Below are 25,109 nucleotides of genomic sequence, written 5' to 3' on the forward strand. Positions count from 1 at the left end.
GGTCACACTGCCAGGAGCAGGTGAGACGCTGCCCAGGACAGGCCCATTGGGATAGAAAAGAACCAGCTCCAGCGCTCCAAATGGCTGGGTTTGGGTCCCGCCTCCTGCTGGGTCCTGCCAGGCCCATCTGGGTCCCAAGCAGCTACCCCCAGTCATAGCAGCTAAGGAGGCCACACAGTGGCAGTGAGTTCCACAGGCTAGTTCAGGAGAGGCGGTAGCGGCTCCATAGCCAGGGCTGCACTGAGCTCCCAGCATAAAACCTTATCTGAGCCCCTCTGGAACCAGAGGTTGGGAAGTTGGTTTGAACTGACATTTGCCAGTTTTCCTGTGAAGACCAGGGGCCGTTTCTGCAGAGGCTGAGGGATTCGCTCCTCGCTGGGCGAGTTCCTGCTTATTAAATTGTCCCCCCACTGTGCCGGAATCCGGACTTTGCCTAAGATTTGTCTCCTTCTGGCTCCCAAACGGCCGGGTACAGCCCCAGCCCCTCCCGTAGAGTCCCAGCTCCCTGCAAACTCCGGGGCAGTGGCAGGAATTGGGCTGTGACTCGAGCTGGGTGGGAATTTCCTGCTGAAATGATTTCTCGACAGACGATGCAGTTTCCACAAAACAAAAACGTTACTTTTGCTGAAACGTTTCAATTTCCGTTGGGAAAATAGAAACGCAACATTCTGCTGTGAGGCGGCAGGGCCCAAATCGCAGCCTCTCGGGTTGGCGACCTGAACCGAAACCTTCCACTGTGAACCAGTTCAACATTCAGCTGCACCGGCCACGTGCCCCCACTCCCCCATGGACTTGGCTCCTTCGGACTACGTCTCTCATGATGCACCGCGACAGCCCTTCTGACTGAGCCGCCTGGGGAGTTGTGGGAGTCACGTGACTTCAGGGCTGGGCTGGGCCCTGCCCCTCAGGCTCTCCATGCCATGCAATGAGTGTGGGGTCTGCTTGGTGCCCGCGGGGAGACTGGGCTGTGCAGGAGCGGGGGGGGCTGGGCGAGGGCTGCTCCCTCGTTCGGTGCAATAACCCGCTGCCCCGGCCATTCCAGCCTTTCAGCCATTGCTAAAAACCCAGGGGAATCCCCCAACCCGAAACGGGTCACAACAACCAGCTGAAGGGCCCCCACCCCCTTCCCCAGCTTGTCCCCCCCCTCCCCCATCCCATCAGCCTGTGCCCCCAGCCTCCCACCTGCAGGGCGTTGTTCAACAGCTTCCCCACACTGCGGAAGCAGCCGGTCTTCTGCTGGCGGCGCTGCAGCCATCTTAGGGCATCTTCTACGTGCTTCTCGTCAATGGAGATGTAGGGCCTGGCCTGGCCAAAGGACTTGAGAACGAAGGCCGTCAGCCTGGGCGGGGAGAGACCCCGTGAGAGGGACACTCTGCAGGAGATGCTGCGGGCCAGGAGGGAGGTGCATGGGGGACGGGGCAGGGGGTCAACATTGTGGGGGTGAGCAGAGCTGTCAGGGGAGCCCAGAATGGGAACGGGGTGGGGGTTTGGAGTGAGTACAAGGGGCAGAGCTGTGTGGGGAGCAGGACTGGAATAGCAGTGGGGCTGGGGGTCAGGCTGCAGCCTGGTAGGTCCTGCCCACCCAGAGCCCTGACTCGCCCGTGCCGTGCGGCCCCTCACCAGGTGTTGCCCCTGGCGTCACTCTCCCCAAAGGCGCTGTAAGAGCCGTCGTTGTGCTTATAGAGCAGCTCGCGCTGGTAGCCTGCGGGGACGGGAGAGAGACAGCGAGTCCTGGATCCGCTCACCCCCAGGGGCTAGAATCCACCCCCAGCCTGCGCCCCGTGGAGCCCACTAGCCCTCCCCTCCCCCACGGCGCTGAGACTCAGAGATTCCAGGGGTCGGTTTGAATAGGGGGATGGAGTTAAGGCTGAATAGGGCCCTGATCCCCGCAAACTCTCCAGCCCCCTGACCTGGGGCTGGATCCCAACCAGCGCCCCCTAGAGGGGAAAGGGCTCCTCTCCCATTCCCTCAACCCTGAGTCAAACAGTCCTTATGTCCTGGCCCTCGGGACTGGTGCCCCAGAGAGGAAAGGCCAAGGATCTCATTCCCTGACCCCCAGAGTCAGCCAGGCCCCTGGTCTGGGGCTGGATTGGAACCCAGGCCCCAGAGGTGGCATGGACAGGGCCCTCGCATGGCCCCGCCGTGCCCTGGTGGTCGCAGGGGCAGGAGGACACTCACCGCTCTGGAGGAATCCCTTGGCCTCGTCTCTGATCTTTGGGCTCAGCTGCCCGCTCTTCTCCAGGCACTGCTGGATGTAGATGTTGTGAGCGAACCGGACCATGTTCTTCTCCCCATCGTCTTCGGGCATGGCCAGCAAATGTACTGTGTTCTGCAGAGCCGTGCCCATTATGTCTCCTGGCACCAAGGGAGTCGGGGGAGCAGAGAATTACCAGGCTGCACAACAGCTGCCCCGTCCCTAACACCATGTCAGTGGAGCCCTGGCACGCGGGGGCCCAGAACCCCCAGTTCGATTCAGGCCTGGTGGGGTTAAGTGGATACGTGGTGATGAATGGCCAAGGCACCAATGCCCTGGCACAGCTTCATGGCATCACTGTGTGAGTCTATTGCCCCTCACTGGTGATGAGGCCCTGGAGCACAGACTGCAGGGACTGGTCCTTCCCCGGCCCCAGACACCCACTAGACCTCATTGGTCTTTTCCATCCGTGATGCCCCAGCCTCTCTGATCAGAGCGCTGGGCCACAGACGGGCTGGCTGGCGAAGGGGAATTCCTTACCCAGGACAGTCACGTGAGCCCGCTCGGACCCCGCCAGGACGTTCACTGGCAGCTGCAAGGAGATTTCTTCGGAGGCTGCGTAACACGAAGGCAAAGACACACCGTTAAAGGCCTGTTGGGAACCTGCCCCTGCCTCCAGCCAATCAGATCCCTCCATTCCTCACTGTCCAGGGCTCTCGCCCAGTCACAGCCCCTCTCTCAACACCAAGCTCCCCCGGCTGTGGCACGTACGTGCCCTTGAGGGCGAGGGCTGGGGGTTCTCAGCGGGGGGTCCTGCCTGTGGCACTCGGTCCCTCTCCTGGCCCCAGAGAGCCGGTGTGACGAGCTCTGCAGGGAGCATCGTGCACACGGGGGCCAGGCTGCAGGGGAGAGGAGCTGGCACAACAGGGGCCCAGTCAGACTTGGGAGCAGGAGCCAGAGGTGCTCAAGCCTTCGGCCCGTGGCAGACGGTTCCATAACTGCCCACTAGGGGGTGCATCTTCCCCAGCAGCTGGGCCTGGACCCTGACCCAGGCAAGACATTGGCCTGGATGCCCCCTGGTCCGGTCCAGCCAGGCAGCTCCTGTGCCCCTAGCTGGGCCATCCAGCGGCTCAGCCATCACTGACGTGCCGCAGCCAAGAGACTCTCCACATTAGTGACACCCACTGAGCCCCACACAGGTGCTGGGATCCTACCTTCCTGGCAGAGCAGGGAGCTGTGCACCTTCTCCTCCAGGATCCCCCCCGGCTGTGGGGAAGGAGCATCAGACAGAAGGTCAGGAGAAGGGACCGCGCACGTCACAGCCTGACAGGGCCTGCTGGGTCAGCCAGTGCCGCTAGCCAGGGCAGGATCATCCCCTACAGCCCGTGCTGTGGGGCTCGGGCACATCCAGCTCTCAGTGCCCCAGCGATGGGGCTCCCGTCCCTTCCCCGGGGAGACTGTTCCCAGCCCAGCAGATCTCACAGCTTCCCCCTCTTCTGCGCGGAGCTTCTCTCTGCTAGTTCCCTCCGCCCCCTCGAGCCCTCCCGTATGTCACTTTCAGCCCCCTCGACCCCTCCCGTGTGTCACACTCAGCCCACTCGAGCCCTCCCGTGTGTCACACTCAGCCACCCCCTTGGGGCTAACCCCTGTCTCTGTCTGCCCTAGGACCAGGGGCGGCTCCAGGCACCAGCACGCCAAGCGCGTGCTTGGGGCGGCAAGCCACGGGGGGTGCTGTGCCGGTCGCCGCGAGGGAGGTTCCTCTGGTCCTGCGGCTTTGGCGGACCTCCCGCAGGCTGCCGACAAATTCGCAGGATAGGGGACCTCCCTTAGGCAAGCCGCCGAAGGCAGCCTGCCTGCCGTGCTTGGGGTGGCAAAATGCCTAGAGCCGGCCCTGCCCAGGACTCTCCCGCCAGCTCCCTGATCTCGCTGGGATGGGGCCGCGTGACAGGACAGTGCAGGTCGGGGTCCGGGACACGGACAGTGCGGTGCTGGGACATTATTTTCTGTGGCAGGACAAAGAACAATCACAAGTGCAGACTCAGCCCACGGCCACCAGGGGGTGAGACCCAGGCCCCGGATCTCCCTCCGCTCTGCCCAGAGGCCCCGACCGACACTGACCTGGACCAGCAGGGGCTTTATCACAGTGTCCACTCGCCCCTGGGCCGGCACCACGGCCAGCTCTGTGCCGCACAGCTCCTCGGTGTGCAGAGCCTCGGTGCTGACGGTGAAGTTCACCTCCCCTGCAGAGCAAGGCAGGAGACGTCCCTGTTAGACACACCAGCGCCCCTGCCCGAGGCAGAGAGGAGCCCGGGTCCAAGGTGGGAGAATAGTGGAAGGGGGAGGGGAAGGGGGAGAGTAGTGAAGAAGGGAGAGAAAAGCAGAGAAAATGGAGAGTGAGAGACTGGGGGAGAAAAGAGAGAGAAGGAAAGGGGGAAAGGGAAGGACGGAGGGAAGTGATGAGTGGAGTGTAATTGGTTTCTCTGCCTTAGCCCTTGTGTGGGAACAGCGAATGGCCACCCAGAACCTGCCCCCTCCCTGCTGACATCCCTGACAGCTGCATTCGGGGGGAACCTCAGAACGTGACATCGCAGCCAGCGGGACGGCAGAGGGGTCCTGACCTACAGGCTCGGTCAGTGAGACTGGGAAGCGAGCGGGGAGAAACTGTGCTTGAATCGGATGTAGTTTGTTAAGGCAGGTAATAGTAAACGTCTTCTCTTTATTTTTCTTGTAACCATTTCTGACTGTTATGCCCCATTCCTTGCACTCACTTAAAATCTCTCTGTTCGTGGTTAATGAACGTGTTTGATTGCTAATCCAGTGTGTTTAAATTGAAGTGTTTGGGCAACTCCATGTGGCACTGAGCGACCCTGTTCTGCCCCCCACTGTGCAGAACCCCCCACCCCTGCCCTGCCCCTCCCCTCCGGCACAGAGCCCCCAGCGCCCCTTACCCAGGCTGCTCGCTGTCACCTCCCACAGGAAGGTTTTCCTTTCGTCTGCACAGAGGCAGCTGGTGTAGGCGCCGTCCTCACCCGCCTGCACCTGGAACTGCGCAGACTCTGCCAGCGTCACCCGCACCTGTGGGGCCCAACACGAGAGCCCCCTTAGGGCTGTGGGGGACGCACTCAGACGTGCCAGCTCCAGCCGAGATGTGACCCCTCTGGGGCTCAGGCCCCCTCACCGCGATGTGCTGACCCCAGTGGTCACAGGGTCACAGCCAGTGACTGCCGGTGCCACTCGCCAGCCTGAGCCGCTGCCCAGCCCCCCAGCCCCAGGTCACCGGCCCCAGCAGCCCCCGCAGCCCAGCCCCGGGCGGCGCTCACCTTGATGCACTGCCGCAGGTAGTTGAAGACGGTGGCCTTTAGGGCGAAGGCCTCTCCCCGGATCACGGAGTACGGCAAGGCCAGCTCCACAAAGAAGGGTTTGAAGGCCGTGAAGGTGGCCGTAAGCGAGAGCCCAAAGCCCAGCTCCGCCGTGCAGAACATCCCAGCTTTCCACTCCGTGATGGTGTCGGGCACCGAGACTGGGACGTCCTTGGAGCCCCCCTCGCTGGGCCGGGACGGACACAAACAGAGCGTCAGACACGCGGCCACCCCCTGGGAAGCGCCCACGAGCACGGCCACTGGAGACGTCCCTGCCCGACCCTCCGCTGGGCTGGGGCCAGAAACAGGGGCCAGACAGCAGAGAGGGGAAGAGCTGTCAGTGCCCCCATATCCTCCCCTCCTCCGCCCCACGCCAGCTAGTGCAGGATCCTTCCCTGCCCCGGGGCTCTCCGGGCTGGGCTCAATGTCCCACGGGATGGGGATCCCCCCTTCCACAGCCGGACACTTCTCCCTGTCAGGGGGCTATTCCTGGGGTCAGTCTCAATTCCCCCTGCTCGGGATCCCCTACCCCTCCCACTCCATGTGCCACCCTCCATGCCACCCTCCCGGGGGTTCAAACCCCTCCCATGTTCTCAGCATCGAAGCTCCCAGGCACCGTGTGGGAATGAAAACACCATGAAGGGCAATGGGGTTGGGATGATAAACCCCCCTGCCGACCCGACTGGATCCAGGGAATGGCTGGGGAGGGGCTGGCGTGAACCCCCCTCTGCTGGTGAGATGCAGGGTCATGGTGCTGCCTGGGCTCCCAGACCCCTCCCCCGCTCTGGGGTTTCGTTACATCTGTAAAGAGATGAATCCCACGGCCCTGGGGGCTTGTTATTCCCTGTTGCTGTGCTGGGTCCCTCTCCGCTGGCAACAGGATGCAGGAACCAACGCCAGGTGGGCAGCTGGCCCTCCCCCAGCCAGTGCACCACCTGGAGCTGCTGTTTTCAAGGGTCTGGCCTGGAGACTGCTCCGCAGGGACAGTCTGTTGACAGCTCCTCACTCACCCCACAGGCACCAGGTCCCACAGCCACGTCTCTGTGAAGTACGGACGTGGCGCTGGCTCCTCCTGGGTGCAGGCTTCTGGCACGGGCCGGGCATTGCTCACTGGGGTCCCTGCTGCACTGTCCACATGTGCTGCCCCAGGGATCATGTCTAGAAAAGATACAAAGGGGGGTTGAGGGAGCCCCACCCTGGTTTGGGGGCAAACCCAGACGATGATTCACATGTGTTTGCACCTGCAAAGTCTTGATGTTTGGAGACATTTCAGGGACTGCACGTGGCCCCCGGGAGCTCTGAGAAAGGACAGTTACCTGTTCCATAACGCGTTCTTCGAGATGTGTTGCTCAGGTGTATTCCACTAGAGGGGTGTGTGCTCGCCACGTGCACCAGTGCCGGAAGTTTTTCCCTTAGCAGTACCCGTACTGGGGGAGCACCGCTGCAACCCCTGGAGTGGCGCCTGTATATCACGCTATAAAGGGGGCTGCATGCTCCCCCCACCCTCAGTTCCTTCTTGCCAGACAACTCCGACAGAGGGGAAGGAGGGTGGGACATGGAATACACCTGAGCAACGCATCTCAAAGAACACCAGTTACGGAACAGGTAACTGTCCTTTCTTCTTCGAGTGATTGCTCCTGTGTATTCCACAGTAGGTGACTCCAAGCTAGACCTGATGGAGGCGGGTAGGAGTTTAAATGTAAAGTTCGAAGGGTTACCGGGGCGGAGCACCGCCCTACCAAATCCGGCGTCATCCCTCGTTTGGGAGACGATCGCATAGTGCGATGAAAAGGTGTGGACAGAGGACCACGTAGCAGCCCTACAGATGTCCTGAATAGGGATATGAGCCACATAGGCTGCTGATGAGGCCTGGGCTCTGGTCGAATGAGCCTTCACAATAAGAGGTGGGGGAACCCCTGCCAGGTCGTAACAGGTGCGAATGCACGAGGTGATCCAGCGGGAGATGCGCTGGGTGGACACCGGCCGTCCCCTCATACGCTCGGCCGAAGCAATAAAAAGCTGGGGGGACCTCCTAAATGACCTGGTTCTGTCCAGGTAAAAGGCCAGTGCTCTGCGCACGTCCAACATGTGCATGCGGCGTTCCTCACTGGAGGAATGGGGTTTAGGACAGAGGATCGGGAGGAAAATGTCCTTATCCATGGGAAAAGCCAAGACTACCTTCGGCAAAAAAGCGGGGTGAGGGCAGAGCTGAACCTTGTCCTTATGGAAAACCGTATACGGTGGTTCAGAAGTCAGGGCCCTGAGCTCCGAGACCCAGCGGGCTGAGGTGATGGCCACTAGGAATGCCACCTTCCACGACAGGTGGGACCACGAGCACGTGGCTAACGGCTCAAAGGGAGGCCCTGTGAGGCAGGAGAGCCCCAGGTTCAGGTCCCAGAGTGGGGCCGGGGGTCTGGCATAATGTGACGAAGTGGGGCTGTTCTTAATGTTCCGTCTGAATACTGGGGGGGCCCTCAGTTCCTGGCCGACTCTCTGTTGCCTAGCAACTAATGGCCAGGCCCTTCCCCCTCGGCAAGGGGATGCTAAAGGTGTGGGAGAACAAAGAGGTCAGGTGACCTCCTGGCCCCCGAAAGGAACTGAGCAGAGAGGAGGGGCTGGGGGGTTTTCAGTCTGGAGCCGTCTGGGGACGAGGAGTGAAGTGCTCAATGCCCCCCAGAATGGACCCGGCCGAGGGGTCCGGTTTGCTGTACCGACAAGCTCTGTTTTAGACCGTGTTCCTGTCATCAAATAAACCTCTGTGTTACTGGCTGGCTGAGAGTCACGTCTGACTGCAAAGTGGGGGTGCAGGACCCTGTGGCTTCCCCAGGACCCCACCTGGGCGGACTCGCTGTGGGAAGCGCACAGAGGGGCAGAGGATGCTAAATGCTCCAAGGAGAGACCCAGGAGGTGAAGCCGTGTGAGCTTCTTGCCCTGAAAACTGTCTGCTCCAAGGGAAAGGAGGCTCCCCAAAGTCCTGCCTTCCAGAGCATCGCCCAGGGACTCCATGACACGTAAGGGAATGCCTGATCTAACCCTTTCAGAAACCGGGCCATCATGTGATGGAAGAACACAGAGCGGCCCTGCACCGGGGGGTGGAAAACTGAAATGGCCGCCAGCTGCACCCTGATAGAGGAGGGCGCCAGCCCTTGTGTCCTAAGGGGGAGGAGGTAGCCGAGGACAAGCTGGATAGATGCGGAGAAGGGAGAGGAGCCTCTATCCCTCGCCCACATAGAGAACCTAGACCATTGAGCCAGGTAGGTTTGACATGTGGAGGGTTTCCTACTTTCCAGCAGGACCTTTCTCACATCCTCAGAACACCTCCCTTCCTCCTCATTTAACCATGGAGCAGCCACGCTGTCAGGTGGAGTGCAGCTAGGCTGGGATGGAGGAGGCGACCTTCCTCCTAGGAGAAGAGGTCCTGGCAGAGCGGCAGCCTGCACGGAGGAGCTGCTAAGAGTTGCAGTAGGGACCCGTACCAATGCTGATGGGCCCAATCCGGGGCTATGAGAACAACCCTCGCCCCGTCTGACTTCACCTTCTGTAGGACCCTGCCTATTAAGGGTACAACCGGGGCCCCGACCATGGGAGCAGGAAGGCATCCGATATCGCCTCGTCACCCCTCCCACTCTGGAGCAGAATCGAGGACACTGTCGATTCTGGGTGGTGGCGAACACGTCTACCTGGGGAGCACCTCACCGTAGGAAGATCCACCTGGCTACCTCCCTGTGCAGGGGCCACTCGTGCTGCTGGGAGAACACCCTGCTCAGGTCTGCGAGCGTGTTGCTCTTGCCAGGCAGGTACAAAGCCCACAGAAGTATGTTGTGGGCTATACAAAACTCCCACAGGAGTTGGGCTTCCTGATATAAGGCCCGGGAACGCGTGCCCCCTGTTTGTTGATGTAATACATGGCGGTTGTGTTGTCTGTAAGGACTCTGACCACCTTCCCCTGTATGTGCTGGCAAAAAGCCAAGCACGTCAGGTGTATGGCCCTGAGCTCCCTGACATTTATGTGCAGGGTCAGTTCCTCTGGTGACCACATGCCCTGGGTCCTGACATCCCTCAAGTGGGCTCCCCAGCCCTGGTCAGAGGCGTCCGACACTAGGTCTAGTGAGGGAGGGGGCTCTCGGAAGGAGACTCCCCCCGGAGCATGTTGCTCGGGAGGGACCACCGTTGGAGACCTGCCACCACCGTGGGCGGACTGAGACAACCTTGTTGAGGCCGTCCCTGGCCTGGGAGTACCGGGAGGCCAGCCAGAGCTGAAGGGGCCCCATGCGAAGCCTGGCGTATCGCACCACATAGGTGCATGCTGCCATGTGGCCAAGGATTTGCAAGCGCACCCGTGCCGTGGGTACCAGAAAGGCCACAACTGAGGCGATGAGAGCTTTGAGCGTCTTGAATCTGTCCCGTGGGAGGGAGGCTATGGCCACCCGGGAGTCCAGCAGTGCCCCTATAAAGCTTATGCCCTGAACTGGGATTAACATGGATTTCTCCTCGTTTACCTAGAACTGTGCAGGTGTTTAGCAGGATGCTCATGTGCTGCTGCACCCGAGACCGAGACCGGCCCTTGAACAGCCAGTCGTTGAGGTAGGGGAAGATCTGCAGCCCTTTCCTCCTGAGATGGGCAGCCACCACCACCATACGCTTTGTAAATACCTTGGGGGCAGTAGAGAGGCCAAAGGGGAGGAGCGTAAACTGGAAGTGGTCCTGACCCATCATGAAACGGAGGAAACGCCTGTGACCCTCGAAAATGTGGATGTGAAAGTACGCATCCTGGAGGTCCAGCGCCGTAAACCAATCCCCTTGGTCTAGGGATGGAATAATAGAGGCCAGGGACACCATGTGGAATTTGCAATGAACCAGGAACTGGTTGAGATTCCGCAGGTCGAGGATGGGCCGGAGCCCACTCTTCGCCTTCGGGATGAGGAAATACCTGGCTGGCCCTTCCGCTCACGGTGGTGGACTGACTCTACCACCAAGGAGTTAGGAGCTCGGTGGGTGTATAGGTACTCGTGATCCTTTGTGGGAACGAAGTACTTCCTCTTGGCCTTTTTGGAAACTGACGCAAGGGAGGCTGGGGTCTGCCAGAGGCCAGTGGTGATGTTGGCTATTCCCTGATGGAATGGGAGCACCACACGCCCCAGTACCGAGGAGGCGAGGACATTAAAGAGGTTATTGGAGGGCTCCTCCATCTCCTCGGCCTGGAGCTCGAGATTTGCTGCCACCCTCCTAAGCAGCTCCTGGTGTGTCTTGAAGTCTTCTTGGGAAGAGGGAGGCGGCACCACAACTGAATTGCCCTGCGCCGAAGAGGTGGATGGTGCAGTGCCTTCAGCAACCGACGGCATCGTGGGCTCAATGTCTGGGTCCGGTGCTGGAGTCGGTGCCAGGGGTTCGGCGCCCACAGTCTGATCCTGGTGCCGGGGAGTCAACGCAGGGTGGCCCTGAGAGGCTCCTGCCACGGAGCGAGGTCCCAGATGCGCAGGTGCCTGAGGCCACGGTGCCCAGTGGCACCATTTTCCTTGCCAGGGAACAGCTTGGAAATGAGACGCATCGGGCGCCGGCAGGGCTGGTTGCTCATGCGGTTCAGTGCAGCCCTGGGAGAGACGGCTGCGCGCCGACGCCGAAGCCCTGGAGGAACGCACGGTGCCGTAAGAACAACTGGAGCGCTCTCTACCGTGACGGCTCCTGCCCCAAGACTTTGACCTGGAGGAAGTTGAGAGGTAAATGTTCGAAGAGGTGTCTCTGGACTCCCTGCGGCGCCTGTGACCACGGCACCTCGGTGCCAGCGCTCTCGGGACGCACTCCGAGCATGGCCTCTGTGATGGCGGGTGCTTGAGTATGAGCGTTGGTGCTGACGGCAGTGAGACCGGTTCCTCTTGGACTGGCTGGAGGAGGAACGGCGCCATCTCTTGTCACCTCCTTGACGGCATCCGAGACCGGAGGAGTGGGATTCACTGACCAAAGAGCCGGGACGCGGAGTCGATGTGCGTCGCGGGGCTCTGCTCAGCACCTCGACCTGGGAAGGTACCTCAACCTCCGACACCTCCAGGGAGGGCTGATGGGCGCCCAAGCGCAGCTTCCCACGGGACCAGGGGCCCGACTGAGGCGGCGCTCCTGGCACTGGAAGCGCTAAGATATCACGCGCGGCCTGAGCTGCCTCTGGCGTCGAAGGCATGCGTACTTCGGGTGAGGCTCATGCGGATGGGACTGGACTACTCCGCTCAGCGCGAGTTGGAGGTCTATGTCCCGATGGGGATCGTGGGCTGCCCAGCTCGGGTCTGGCCTCACCCCTCTCCTTCTCTCGGTGCCACTGAGTCTTCCCTTGTTTAGCTGGGGAGTGGTGCCGGCTTGTCGTCAGCGCGTCGCTGCGCACCGAGGACACGGTACTGGGCACGGAATCAGGACGACGCACCGGAGGCGCTTCGCTGCGTGCTGAAGACGAGGTGCCGGGCGCGGGGTCGGCTTGATGGGCTGGTGCCAAGGCCAATGCCGACTCCATGAGGAGAACTCGGAGTCAGATTTCACACTCCTTCATACGCGGCTTGAAGGAGCGGCAAATTTTACACTTCTCACTAATGTGAGCCTCGCCCAGACAGCGAAGACACTGATTGTGTGGATCGCTTCTGGGCATGGAGTTGCGACAGGAGTCGCACGACTTGAAGCCTGGGCCACGAGGCATGCCCCGAGCCAGGCCTTCGTGAGAGAAAGTTCAGCAAAGAAGTTTTCAGGGAAACTGGATACCACTAAGGCTATAACGCTGCAGCCAAGGCTGGAGCAAGTTCCGACTACCTTCACTGGCGGCAAGAAGGAACTGAGGGTGGGGGGAGCACGCAGCCCCCTTTATGGTGCGATATGTCAGCGCCACTCTAGGGGTCGCAGTGGTGCTCCCCCACTACGGGTACTGCTCAGGGAAAAACTTCCAGCACTGGTGCACGTGGCGAGCACACACACCTATAGTGGAATACACATGAGCAATCACTCAAAGAACTGACCCCTGCTGGCAGAGCTGGGGCTGGAGGGGGTCGGGCTGGGGGTGTCCTACGTGCAGCACACGCTGGTGGACTCAGCACGTTGGCAGGAGCCAGGGAGTCCTGAGCTCAGACCCAGCTCTGCCCTGAGCGGTGTTAAGGGTACGTTGCGCTCCCAGAGCCCTTCACAAAGAGCCACTAGCCAGGCAGGTCAACTCATTAGCTGCACTGAGCAGCTGGGACATGAAGGCCTAGAGAGGCTCAGTGCATTTCTACCGCAACCACTGAGCACTAGTGGGCTTTGCAGGACCCCATGTGATCACCTCCGTAACACCCAGCTTGACTCTCAGATCCCAGGGCAGTGTGTGGGGCTGGATCTAGAAAAGCCATCGGTCTCCGTGTGAAACTAATGTACCTGGGCTGGAGTCACTGAGAGCCAGGCAAGGAGCCAGGCGATGCCACGGTCACCACCACTTGGCACTGTGTGATTAGCCCGTGTATTGGGGTGGTGCCTGCAGGAGGTTGGGCCCTGCCTCAAAGAGCCTCCAGCCAAAGGGGGAGAAGCAGAGCTGAACTGGAAGTCAGATGATCACGTATGCCCAGCTCCCACGGACAACACTGGAGAAACCCTCCCACCCTGGCCCCATTGAGAACAATGGAGAATCCGAACCCAGGGCCCAGGCCCGATCTATGAGCCCACAGGACCGTCTCCCCTCAGAGGGCAGAGAGGGCATTTGGAATTGCTGATCAGGAGGGATGGAAGTGCCCATTCCACTGACCTGGTGAGGACAATGCAGGGCCACGCCAGACAGGTGAGGCTAGGACAGCATGTGTTAAAAAGTGTCCATGTTTACAGGGCTCCTCGGTGTTGGTGTTGGTGAGAATTTTCAAAGCCGCATCCTGGGTGAGAAGGAAGACAGAGGAAAAAGCATCAGAAGCTGCTAAAATAGGGGCCTGTGGCATCATACTTTGGCCTTTCTCCTCCCCCACCTATGCTAGAAGGAACAAGAACGCTTGCTGTACCGACAAGCTCTGTTTTAGACCGTGTTCCTGTCATCAAATAAACCTCTGTGCTACTGGCTGGCTGAGAGTCATGTCTGACTGCAAGAACGCTGGGAGGACAAAGACTTGAACTGAGGAGACTGGTCCCAGGCTGAAAAGGGGAAGCCTGTGTGTTAAGACTTGTAACCTCTAGTGGGGTGAGAAAACTGCTTGATCCAAATACTCCTAGTGTAATAAGGTTTAAGATTTAGACTGTGCACTTACTGTGACGAAGTGGGGGGGTTTCTTCTTTCTCCTTGGTTTCCAGTGGTTTTCATGCAGAGGGGGTGGGACTCAGTTTCCCTGGGTGTTACTGGTTTAATGAGGGGAGGGGAGAGGGAGTTTGTTGTTACAGAGGACCGGAGAGGGAACTCGGGATCCCGGCCGATGGCCTGGAGGATGGAGACCCCAGCGACTGGTGACCTAGTGCCCTGGAGATGCAGCTCAGGAGTCACAGCCGGTTCTGGCCAGTGGGAGGACAATGGGCTGTGAAGAAAGGAACCCAGTGACCTGACCAGTCGGTTCCAGCCAGAGGGGGCCAGAGGAGGGCTGAGAGGAGAGGAGACCCAGGCCTTCCTGTTTACGACCCTGTTTACCTGGAGAGAAGACAATGGACAGAGGCGAGGCTTGGGGCCGGGGATATCGGAGGCCCAGCTGGGAAGCAGGGGGGGCTCTGGGCTGGAAAGGGGGATGTGCTGTGCTGAGGGAGGCCAGGCCTGAGGGCCTGAGAGTTTCCTGTGCTGTGTTCAACTCTCAATAAACCTCCTGTTTTATGCTGGCTGAGAGTCACTCCGGTCTAGAGAACGGTGGGGGGGGAGCATCAACCCCTTCGGGGGTGAGGAGGCCCGGGGGGTCCAGAGCGAGGGGACTCCCTGAGGGGGCCCACGGCAGAGACAGACGTGCTAAGGCTCAGAGAGGTGCGGCTCCAGGAGGTGGAGGGGCCTGACCCCAAGAGAGAGTGGACCCCCAAGAAGGGCTGTCGCACTGGGAGGGGCACCCCCCCATGGACTGCACGGGGCCAAGAGTGGGCACAATCTGTGAGTCCGTGACACTTACCTTTTATTTTCTTTAGTAACTATCTCTGAGCTTTTGTGCCCACCACTTACAATCACTTAATCACCGTCTTTCTGTAGTTAATAAATCTGTGTTATATTTTACAGAAAACAGGGTGTTTTGGTTGAAGTCTTGGGAAATCTCAGCTGAGGTTACAAAGGCTGGAGTGTCCCCTCTCCACATCGAGGGAGGGGTGGGCTGGGTAATAAACTTACTCTGGCCAGGCTTCTGAGCAGGACAAGAGGGAACAGCTCCAGGGTGCGAGGCGGGGGGCTTGGGAGGTTGGCTGGTGCCTTCCTATGTGTGATTCGTATGCGGCGCTGGGAGCATTCATGCAATGTGGCTGGGTGAGGGGCTCCACATGCTGTGGTGCTGAGTGATCACAGCGTCTGGAGGGGTTTGCTGCTTGTCACTAGCAAAGCACTGGGAGAGACAGCCCAGGCTGGAGAGTGAAGGGGGCACAGCAGTATCCCAGTTCCAGGGTGCACCCGGGGATCCCATCACACAGAGCTGTGCCTGCGGCAGGAGGAGAGGGGCACGTGAACCTCGAAGGGTCCAGGCTGCCTCAGTCCAGCTCTGAGGAGCCTGCTGGGATTCTCCTAGCCGGGTGCTGGAGGTTTTGCCGTTCCCTCTGCTCAATGCTCATTTCCTTGGCAACCCTCTGCAGGAACGGCAGCGCCTGCACGTGGCTCTTACAGCCCTTGAAAACGTCGCCCTCAACCCCAGATTTCGGGCTCGGGCAAAACTGCCAAACGGAGCCCCTGCAGAGCAGAGGCAATGGGTGGAACCCGCAGCCTCCGAAACCTGCCCCGGGTGGGGCCTGAACTCACAGCCCGTGGGTACCCTGGTGATTCACGGGTCACAGCACGTCCCCTGGCGCCCCTCAGTCACTGTGACACCAGACTGCCTGCAAACCCACTGGTTCCACGGAGCTCCAGCCTGGCTGCACATGTGCCTCCCACTCTCTGGGGCCTCCCTTCAGGTCGTGCCCCCCTTCCCCCGCACATCAGGGCAAACAGCATGAAGAGAACCGGGCAATCCTGTAAACACGTTTTATGAGGGGGGCTCAAATGACCCCACATGTGGCCCACTAGGCCAACCGTGCCCTGCCATGAGGCACAGCAAATCTCAGGCCAGGCTGTGGATGTCAGAGCACTCAGACACTCCTCTTCAATCAGCCAGCGACACTCAACCTCCGTGCAAGCAGAGCAGCCACCCCGCTGCAATGTGCAGCACCGGCCCATGGGGTATGTAATATCCTTGTGCCCAGGAGTGGGACGGGATGAGGCGTTCCTGCTCCCTGGATACACCGGGGATCTGTCCCAGGGCCTGGGCCGTGTCTGAAGGTGGCTGGGGAGGTGTATCCCAGGCCTGAGTTTGCTAGGAGCATCCCTGGGGATTCATTAGAACAGGCCGGGCCGTTTGGTGGGATTCGCCCTTGGATGCCGGCAGCTCTGGGCACATCGGAGCCAGTTTAGTCCTTTCAGGCTACAGAGGAGTGTGGGGCCTGGCCAGGCCCAACCCTACCTTAAACAGGCTGTAGGCGTTAGCCAGTGTGGTAGTCCGGCTGCTAGTCCCTCTGCGACACCTCCACCTGGGACCTAAGCCGTAGCAGTGAGGAACTAGAATGGCATTGTGCGTAGAAGGACATGACTCAGGCTCTCGCACTGCGTCAGGATAGTCTCCTCGGGGAAAATCCGGGAGCAGGTTATAGACCTAAAGACAAACACACACGACATCAGCCATGAAACCAAGACACGAGCTACCCCAGAGCCAGCTCCTGCCCCTCCTCCCACTAACACATCACCCCACAACCTCCACTCTCGCCCCAGCCTCATCTCTAGCCTGGACACCCCCCCTACCCTGCCCAGCACAGATCCCCATCCCCCATGTGGGCGTCTGTCCCTGCACCTCTCACCCCCCAGCCCTAGGAGAGGGACCCACGGCTCTCAATGCCCTGGGAGAACCTGCTGTACATGGGGGCAGGGAATTCTCCTGCCCCTGGGACCAGCTCTGCCCTGGAGAGCGAGCTCCGGTTACCCCGGCCATTATCTCAGCTCCGAGCTCCATGTTCCCAGCCGGAGCCGGGGAGAGGGGTGCCAGGAGGGGGGCACTGGAAGGGCTGATGGGAGAACAGACAAGGCAAGCGGGGACCCCCCAGAGTTAAGGGGTGACAAGTGCCATTAGAGCAGCCGTCAGACGGGGAGAGGTGGCCTCAACGGGTGTCCCCCAGCGGCCGTGCATCACTCTCCCTGCGAGGGGGGAAGACTCGTTGGGAGGGGCCGGGCGAGGGGCCGAGCTGCTCTGGACTCACTGTGTCGACGCTGAGCTCGGCCTTGGGTTTCCTGAGCAGCACGCTCTGATCCACGGCGCGGACGGCACACAGGGACCCGGGGGCAGCCTGCACCCGCAGCTGGAGCTCTGAGCCCGGCAGGGCCCGGTCCTGCGAGAAGGCCAGCTTCACCTGGCGAGGCACAGCGCGTCACAGGGGAGGGGAGAGACCCCCGGGGCAGAGGGAGACAGGCCCGGGGGGGGGGGACAGGGGGGCAGGCACCGAGTGTCACTCTGGCCCCAGGCCCGGCTGGCGGAAGGGCTGGGGCTTTGGGGGTTGCTGCAGGGGGTGGGGGGTCGAGGCAGCCCAGGCTCATTCAGCGCCCCCATGGGGCGGCTCAGGGAGCTGCAGTTATTCATAGACACCCAGGGGTGGGGTAGGAGGTGCAGGGGGTAGGGATACGACAGGATCACCAGCCCCACCAGATAAAACTCTGGAGTCAGACCCCTGAAAAGTCCTGAGATTCTTGACGAGGACAAAGCCCTGGGCTGCAGCCTGTCCTCTGGCATCTCCGCTCCCCAGCTCCCCCCAGTGTGTCTGGACACGCACAGCACTGCCCGGGGGGCGGAGGGGGGTGGTCGGCTGAAGGCTGAGCGATGAGGCCAATACCAAGCAGATGCCAGTTACCGGAGAGGCCATTGCCGAGGGGGGGCATTGAAACGCCTCCGGGTAACAGTGCACTGCCTCTCCGGGCTGGGGGGTGGAGGCAGATGGGCCACACTTACCCCCAGGGCAGAGGGGTGAAGTGGGGGGGGGCAGATGGACTCAGCCAGACCCCACAAGATGGAGGGGAGAGGTAGAGGAGGAATTCTGTATCTGTACCTCCCTAGTCCCAGAGGGGAGGGGCCTTCCCCCCAGCTGTCCCCTATGTGCAGTGGGGAGGGGGCTGACGGCTGGTCCCTGGCGAAAGCTTTTTCTCAATGACAGGGACGTGCCCCTGCCGGCTGCCCAGAGAGGGGAGCTCCAGCCTTCCCGGGGGGGGGGGGAGTCTCTGCTGCTCAGCTGGCTGAGAGTGGGAGCCGGCTGCCGGCCCAGAGGAGGAGAGGGGCCCCTCCCCTCATGACACTTGTGCCCCAGTCGACTGGAGGGGCAGCGGCCCCTTAGAAGCCCTCTAGAGAAATATGGGCAGCTGCCCCCCCCCGTAAGCCTCCAGAGGGGAAGGGGGCTCAGACCATCATATCCTGCCCCCGCCCCAGGATTCTCCCCGGTTGAGCCAGTGCACCTAAATGCCTGACACTCTGTCTCCTAGCAACTGATGGGCTGGACCCCTCCCCTGCAAGGTGCCCTCCTGGCCCGGGGAAAGGAGCTGAGCAGAGAGGAGGGGCTGGAAGGGTTTTCAGTTTGGAGCTGGCTGGGAATGAGGAGTGAAGTGCAGACGTGGGGGTCTGGCTCACTGTCCCCTAGAATGGACTTGGCCGAGGGGTCCGGTTCTCTGTACCTACAAGCTCTGTTTTAGACCCTGTTCCTGTCATCGAATAAACCTCTGTTTCACTGGCTGGCTGAGAGCAGGGGCGGCTCTAGGCACCAGCAAAACAAGCTGGTGCCTAGGGCGGCAAAATGTAGGGGGCGTTCCCTGCCGCCGGGGAGGGCAGGAGGCTGGGCCGGCAGACCTGCCGCAGTCATGGCTGCGGCAGGTGGACCGGAGCCGCGGGAAGAGGGGACCCGCCGCAGGCATGGCTGCGGACGGGCGCCGTCCGCGGCTCGGCTGGACCTCCCGCAGGCATGACTGCGGCAGGTGAACCGGAGCCGCGGGACCAGGGGACCCGCCGCAGTCATGCCTGCGGGAGGTCCGCTCGTCCCGGGCTCCGGTCCACCTGCCGCAGCCATGACTGCGGGAGCTTAACCGGAGCCGCGGGAAGAGGGGACCCGCCGCAGAACCGGGGAAGGGCGGCACAGCGCACCGCGCAGCTTGGGGCAGCGTGATTTCTAGAGCCGCCCCTGGCTGAGAGTCACATCTGACTGCGAAGTGGGGGGGCAGGACCCTCTGGCTTCCCCAGGAACCCGCCGGGGCAGACTCGCTGTGGGAAGCGCACGGAGGGGCAGAGGATGCTGAATGCTCCAAAGAGAGACCCAGGAGGTGAAGACGTGTGAGCTTCTTGCCCTGGAGACAGTCTGCTCCGAGGGAGAAGAGGCTCCCCAAAGTCCTGACTGGCTTTGTGGGGAGCAGTTCCAGAGCATCGCCTGGGGACTCTGTGACAGAGGGAGAGGGGTGGGGCAGGCAGGCAGCAAGTACCTGCTGGGCCCGGAGTGAGGGGCTGAGTCCGCGGGGGAGGCAGGCTGGGCTGGGGGAGGCAGGAAGGGTTTGGGAGAGCAGGTACTCGCTGGGGCCAGGGAGAGCGGAATGGGAGGGGGAGGGCAGGCACCTGCTCCTCCATTGTGTGGGGGCTGGAGCTCTTCCCGTCACCGTGGGAACGCCTGCAGGCAGGGGCGAAATGGCTAGTGAGCAATTCAGCAGAGCTGGCACTGCCCCAACAACCCTGGCGCTGCTGTGAGGCTGGGAAGGGAGGGGCCGGGGGGCACCCAGCGATGCCCCTGCTCAGGGCTCCTGTTATGGGGCAGGGAGCGATTCCCCCAACCAGAGGCTCCTCCACCCCGAGCCCCAGGCTCACCTTGTTCGGGAGGCACTTGGGCACGTGCAGCCGGGAGCTGTCGGCAGCCATCTCGCCATCGGGCAGCACCGTGTAACCCAGCACCTTGGCAGCGGGCGCCAGGTCAGCGCCGACGGGCAGCTCCACAGAGAAGGAGCCCTTCAGCCCTAGGGATGGTGGGAAACGCCCAGGGGAAGTCAGGCCCAGCCAGCAGAGCCCCCTCCCCCAGCCCGGCCCCTCTCAGGGGGCTCAATCCCCAATCACCCCTGGGCGCCCCTATCTGCACAGACCCCTCCTCCGCCACTTACCAGCCCCCTCCCTGAGGTCCAGCCCCTTGTGGAGGATCCTGGCGATGGCTCCTTTGGCCACGACCTGCGGAGGAGGAGACGGGAGTCACTGAGCTGTGTGACGCTGTGTGGAGTCTGGGAGACACTTTATGGTATTGTTGATACCAACATTGTAAAATTGCAGGGAATCTGGCCAGAGATGCCATGGAAGGGGTCTGTGGAAATGGTGCGATTTGCCAAGTATGAGGATCTTGTTTCTATCTTTGTATCACTTTTGTAGTGTGCTCTAGGTCTGTGTGGTACATCTGGATTTCTAAACTCAGGCTGTGGTTCTGGGTGACACCCCCAGACAGCTTGGCATCAGCACTGCCGAGCCTGTTCGATGGCCCATCACGGATCATCAGCCCGACAGTGACCCCATTGGCAGGAACTAGGGGATACAGCTTAGGAGCCAGCAAGGCACGTAGGGGCAGGCTGGTGGACAGAGAACTCTAAGGCTTTTCCATGCCATGTGCTGGGCAGCTTGTGTTTGGGACAAAGGAAGTACCAGCCGCATGGCAAAAGAAATATAAAGCACAGCTGCATCTTCTCCATTTTGTCTCCATTCCTGCTTCTTTCCTTTGGAGTAACTTTTCTACAAACGAAGCTCTGAACAAAGGACTGAACGACCCATCCAAGCTGGGGATCTGTTCCAGAGGGACTTTCAAGCCAGCAAACTCACCAATACTGCTCAGAACCTGATCTATGGACTTTGAAGTCTCTGTGTGTATGTGATTGTTTTACCATTTAACAACTCTCTTCTTGGTCTTTCTTTTTTTCTTATAATAAAGTTTTCTTATAATAAAGTTCTTTAGTTTATAGAGAGAGGAGGGGTTCACGTTCATTAGGAACTGGGGAAACTTTTGGGATGGGGGGAGCCTATACAAGAGAGATGGGCTCCACCTAAACTAAAGTGGAACCAGACTGCTGGCACTAAACATTAAAAAGGTTGTAGAGCAGTTTTAAAAGTAGGTGATGGGGGAAAGCCGACTGCTGCAGAAGAGCATGTGGATCGGACACAGACTTCTCTTAGGGGAGAGTCTGATGATAGAGAATCTCCAGGTTATAGTCAGGAGCAGAGGACAGAAGAGGATAATGTAAGGGCCAGATCAGATGATAAACAGTCACATAAAAAAGAATCTGACACATCAGAAAAGGGCAGACAAATAAACAGAGACAGGTTTTTGAAGTGCTTGTACACAAATGCTAGAAGTCTAAATAATAAGATGGGTGAACTAGAGTGCCTTGTGATAAAGGAGGATATTGATATAATAGGCATCACAGAAACCTGGTGGACTGAGAGCAATCAATGGGACACAATCATTCAGGGGTACAAAATATATCAGAAGGACAGAACAGGTCATGCAGGGGGAGGAGTGGCACTATATGTGAAAGAAAATGTAGATTCAAATGAAGTAAAAATCTTGAGCAAATCCACATGTTCCATAGAATCTCTATGGATAGAAATGTCATGCTCTAATAAAAATATAACATTAGGGATCTATTATCAACCACCGGACCAGGACAGTAATAGTGATGATGAAATGCTAAGGGAAATTAGAGAGGCTATCAAAATTAAGAACCCAATAATAGTGGGGGATTTCAATTATCCCCATATTGACTGGGAGCATTTCACTTCAGGACGAAATGGAAAGATAAAATTTCTCGATACTTTAAATGACTGCTTCATGGAGCAGCTGGTACGGGAACCCACAAGGGGAGAGGCAACTGTAGATTTAATCCTGAGTGGAGCGCAGGAGTTGGTCCAAGAGGTAACTATAGCAGGACCACTTGCAAATAGTGACCATAATATAATAACATTTAACATCCCTGTGGTGGGAAGAACATCTCAACAGCCCAACACTGTGGCGTTTAATTTCAAAAGGGGGAACTATACAAAAATGAGGGGGTTAGTTAAACAAAAGTTAAAAGGTACAGTGACTAAAGTGAAATCCCTGCAAGCTGCATGGGCGCTTTTTAAAGACACCATAACAGAGGCCCAACTTCAATGTATACTCCAAATTAAGAAACACAGTAAAAGAACTAAAAAAGAGCCACCGTGGCTTAACAATCATGTAAAAGAAGCAGTGAGAGATAAAAAGACTTCCTTTAAAAAGTGGAAGTCAAATCCTAGTGAGGCAAATAGAAAGGAGCACAAACACTGCCGACTTAAGTGCAAGAGTGTAATAAGAAAAGCCAAAGAGGAGTTTGAAGAACGGCTAGCCAAAAACTCCAAAGGTAATAACAAAATGTTTTTTAAGTACATCAGAAGCAGGAAGCCTGCTAAACAACCAGTGGGGCCTCCTGATGATCGAAATACAAAAGGAGCGCTTAAAGACGATAAAGTCATTGCAGAGAAACTAAATGGATTCTTTGCTTCAGTCTTCACCGCTGAGGATGTTAGGGAGATTCCCAAACCTGAGCTGGCTTTTGTATGTGACAAATCTGAGGAACTGTCACAGATTGAAGTGTCACTAGAGGAGGTTTTGGAATTAATTGATAAACTCAACATTAACAAGTCACCGGGACCCGATGGCATTCACCCAAGAGTTCTGAAAGAACTCAAATGTGAAGTTGCGGAACTATTAACTAAGGTTTGTAACCTGTCCATTAAATCAGCTTCGGTACCCAATGACTGGAAGTTAGCTAATGTAACGCCAATATTTAAAAAGGGCTCTAGAGGTGATCCCGGCAATTACAGACCGGTAAGTCTAACGTCGGTACTGGGCAAATTATTGAAACAATAGTTAAGAATAAAATTGACATATAGAAAAATATAAACTGTTGAACAATAGTCAACATGGTTTCTGTAAAGGGAAATCGTGTCTTACTAATCTATTAGAGTTCATTGAAGGGGTCAACAAACATGTGGACAAGGGGGATCCAGTGGCATAGTGTACTTAGATTTCCAGAAAGCATTTGACAAGGTCCCTCACCAAAGGCTCTTACGTAAATTAAGTTGTCATGGGATAAAAGGGAAGGTCCTTTCATGGATTGAGAACTGGTTAAAAGACAGGGAACAAAGGGTAGGAATTAATGGTAAATTCTCAGAATGGAGAAGGGTAACTAGTGGTGTTCCCCAAGGGTCAGTCCTAGGACCAATCCTATTCAATTTATTAATAAATGATCTGGAGAAAGGGGTAAACAGTGAGGTGGCAAAGTTTGCAGATGATACTAAACTACTCAAGATAGTTAAGACCAAAGCAGATTGTGAAGAACTTCAAAAAGATCTCACAAAACTAAGTGATTGGGCAACAAAATGGCAAATGAAATTTAATGTGGATAAATGTAAAGTAATGCACACTGGAAAAAATAACCCCAACTATACATACAATATGATGGGGGCTAATTTAGCTACAACGAGTCAGGAAAAAGATCTTGGAGTCATCGTGGATAGTTCTCTGAAGATGTCCACGCAGTGTGCAGAGGCGGTCAAAAAAGCAAACAGGATGTTAGGAATCATTAAAAAGGGGATAGAGAATAAGACAGAATATATTATTGCCCTTATATAAATCCATGGTACGCCCACATCTTGAATACTGTGTACAGATGTGGTCTCCTCACCTCAAAAAAGATATTCTAGCACTAGAAAAGGTTCAGAAAAGGGCAACTAAAATGATTAGGGGTTTGGAGAGGGTCCCATATGAGGAAAGATTAAAGAGGCTAGGTCTCTTCAGCTTGGAAAAGAGGAGACTAAGGGGAGATATGATAGAGGTATATAAAATCATGAGTGATGTTGAGAAAGTGGATAAAGAAAAGTTATTTACTTATTCCCATAATACAAGAACTAGGGGTCACCAAATTAATAGGCAGCAGGTTTAAAACAAATAAAAGGAAGTTCTTCTTCACGCAGCGCACAGTCAACTTGTGGAACTCCTTACCTGAGGCGGTTGTGAAGGCTGGGACTATAACAGTGTTTAAAAGAAAACTGGATAAATTCATGGTGGTGAAGTCCATAAATGGCTATTAGCTAGGATGGGTAAGAATGTTGTCCCTAGCCTCTGTTCGTCAGAGGATGGAGATGGATGGCAGGAGAGAGATCACTTGATCATTGCCTGTTAGGTTCACTCCCTCTGGGGCACCTGGCATTGGCCACTGTCGGTAGACAGATACTGGGCTAGATGGACCTTTGGTCTGACCCAGTATGGCCGTTCTTATGTTAGTTTCAGACACTAAAGGACTGGCTGGCAGCATGGTATTTTGGGTAAGATCCACACTAATATTGGCCTGGTGGCGTGGGTGACCCTTTGGGGTCAGAATAACCTTTTGTATAGCGAGCGGAGGTTTTAAATGACTTCTCACTGTACTGGACCTAGGTGCTGATTGGGAGCCAGAGAACTGGAATGCAGTAAAGCGGGTTGTGTGATTTCTTTTTTAGCTTGTTGATAACCAGTGTGGGGGATCAGGACCAGTTTGCGACTGGTTAGTGAGTCTAACTTCAGTGTGAGCCACCAGTTTTGGGAGAATCTGCTCTTCTTTTTGCAGCGTGTATGTGGGGATGGCCATGCAGGCTGGAATCAGGGCAAGGTGTAGCCGCTCCTCCCCATGGACTGAGCCAGCAGAGTTGGGGGTGCAAGAAAGAGGATTCAGGCAGGTATCCCATTCCCCAGCCCCCCCAGGACAGCCAGGCTGATCTATCCCAGCCCTTGTAATTCAAAGGACCAGTTCAATTCCCCACTGCTCTGATAGCGCACCTCCTGCTCTCTCTCTCTCTCTCTCTCTCACGTGCGCGCACACACACACACACACACTTCAGTCTCCCAAGATGGGCTCACCAGGAAGATGAACTCCAGGCTCCTGGACCCATTCTCCAGGGCCTCCCTAGCAATGACGTAATCCACCTGGAGCTGCTGGGCCTGGTCGCAGGGCAGCCCCCCTCCCAGCCAGCGGATCTTCAGGAAACTCTGGCTCTTGGAGTAGAAGGGCTGCAGGTAACGTTCGTCATCCGGGTAACTAGGATAGACTCTGTCATGCTCAGCGCTGTCGTTCACCTGCTTGAAGTGCCCCTGGGGGATAGAGAGAGCGATGGGGCTCGCCGGGGTGCAGAGCACACAGCACAGGACAGGGATGCAGCCGGGGCAGGCCAGGCTCTGATGCTGCCGGCTGAGCTCACCCCCATGGCCCCTCACCCTGCATCCGTAAGAGTGACGTGGAAAACCCCAGCGGTTCCAATGGGGCAGCCCGACAGCGGCAATGGGGCAGCCCCTGAGCTGAGCTGCCCGAAGGGGGCGACCTTCCTAACTAAACCCCA

The 25,109-nt window shown here is 57.9% G+C and overlaps 1 protein-coding gene across 1 annotated transcript in view; it reads right to left on the reverse strand.

The window, feature by feature from the left end:
* The window catches only part of LOC120384945 (alpha-2-macroglobulin-like protein 1), a 66,781-nt gene that overhangs the window by 11,042 nt on the left and 30,630 nt on the right, over nucleotides 1–25,109 (reverse strand). The window contains exons 15-29 of the mRNA XM_039504048.1: nucleotides 24,634–24,864; nucleotides 19,841–19,904; nucleotides 19,554–19,699; nucleotides 16,927–17,076; nucleotides 16,140–16,328; nucleotides 13,298–13,418; nucleotides 6,564–6,711; nucleotides 5,515–5,740; nucleotides 5,143–5,269; nucleotides 4,313–4,434; nucleotides 3,409–3,460; nucleotides 2,735–2,809; nucleotides 2,179–2,355; nucleotides 1,621–1,702; nucleotides 1,183–1,339 (exon numbers count right to left, since the gene is read on the reverse strand). Of these exons, the coding sequence (XP_039359982.1) occupies nucleotides 1,183–1,339; nucleotides 1,621–1,702; nucleotides 2,179–2,355; nucleotides 2,735–2,809; nucleotides 3,409–3,460; nucleotides 4,313–4,434; nucleotides 5,143–5,269; nucleotides 5,515–5,740; nucleotides 6,564–6,711; nucleotides 13,298–13,418; nucleotides 16,140–16,328; nucleotides 16,927–17,076; nucleotides 19,554–19,699; nucleotides 19,841–19,904; nucleotides 24,634–24,864 (2,067 nt within the window). The remainder of the gene's footprint in view (nucleotides 1–1,182; nucleotides 1,340–1,620; nucleotides 1,703–2,178; nucleotides 2,356–2,734; nucleotides 2,810–3,408; nucleotides 3,461–4,312; nucleotides 4,435–5,142; nucleotides 5,270–5,514; nucleotides 5,741–6,563; nucleotides 6,712–13,297; nucleotides 13,419–16,139; nucleotides 16,329–16,926; nucleotides 17,077–19,553; nucleotides 19,700–19,840; nucleotides 19,905–24,633; nucleotides 24,865–25,109) is intronic.

This window comes from Mauremys reevesii, linkage group 17 (genome assembly GCF_016161935.1).
Source record: "Mauremys reevesii isolate NIE-2019 linkage group 17, ASM1616193v1, whole genome shotgun sequence".
In the NCBI taxonomy this organism is placed as follows: domain Eukaryota; kingdom Metazoa; phylum Chordata; order Testudines; family Geoemydidae; genus Mauremys; species Mauremys reevesii.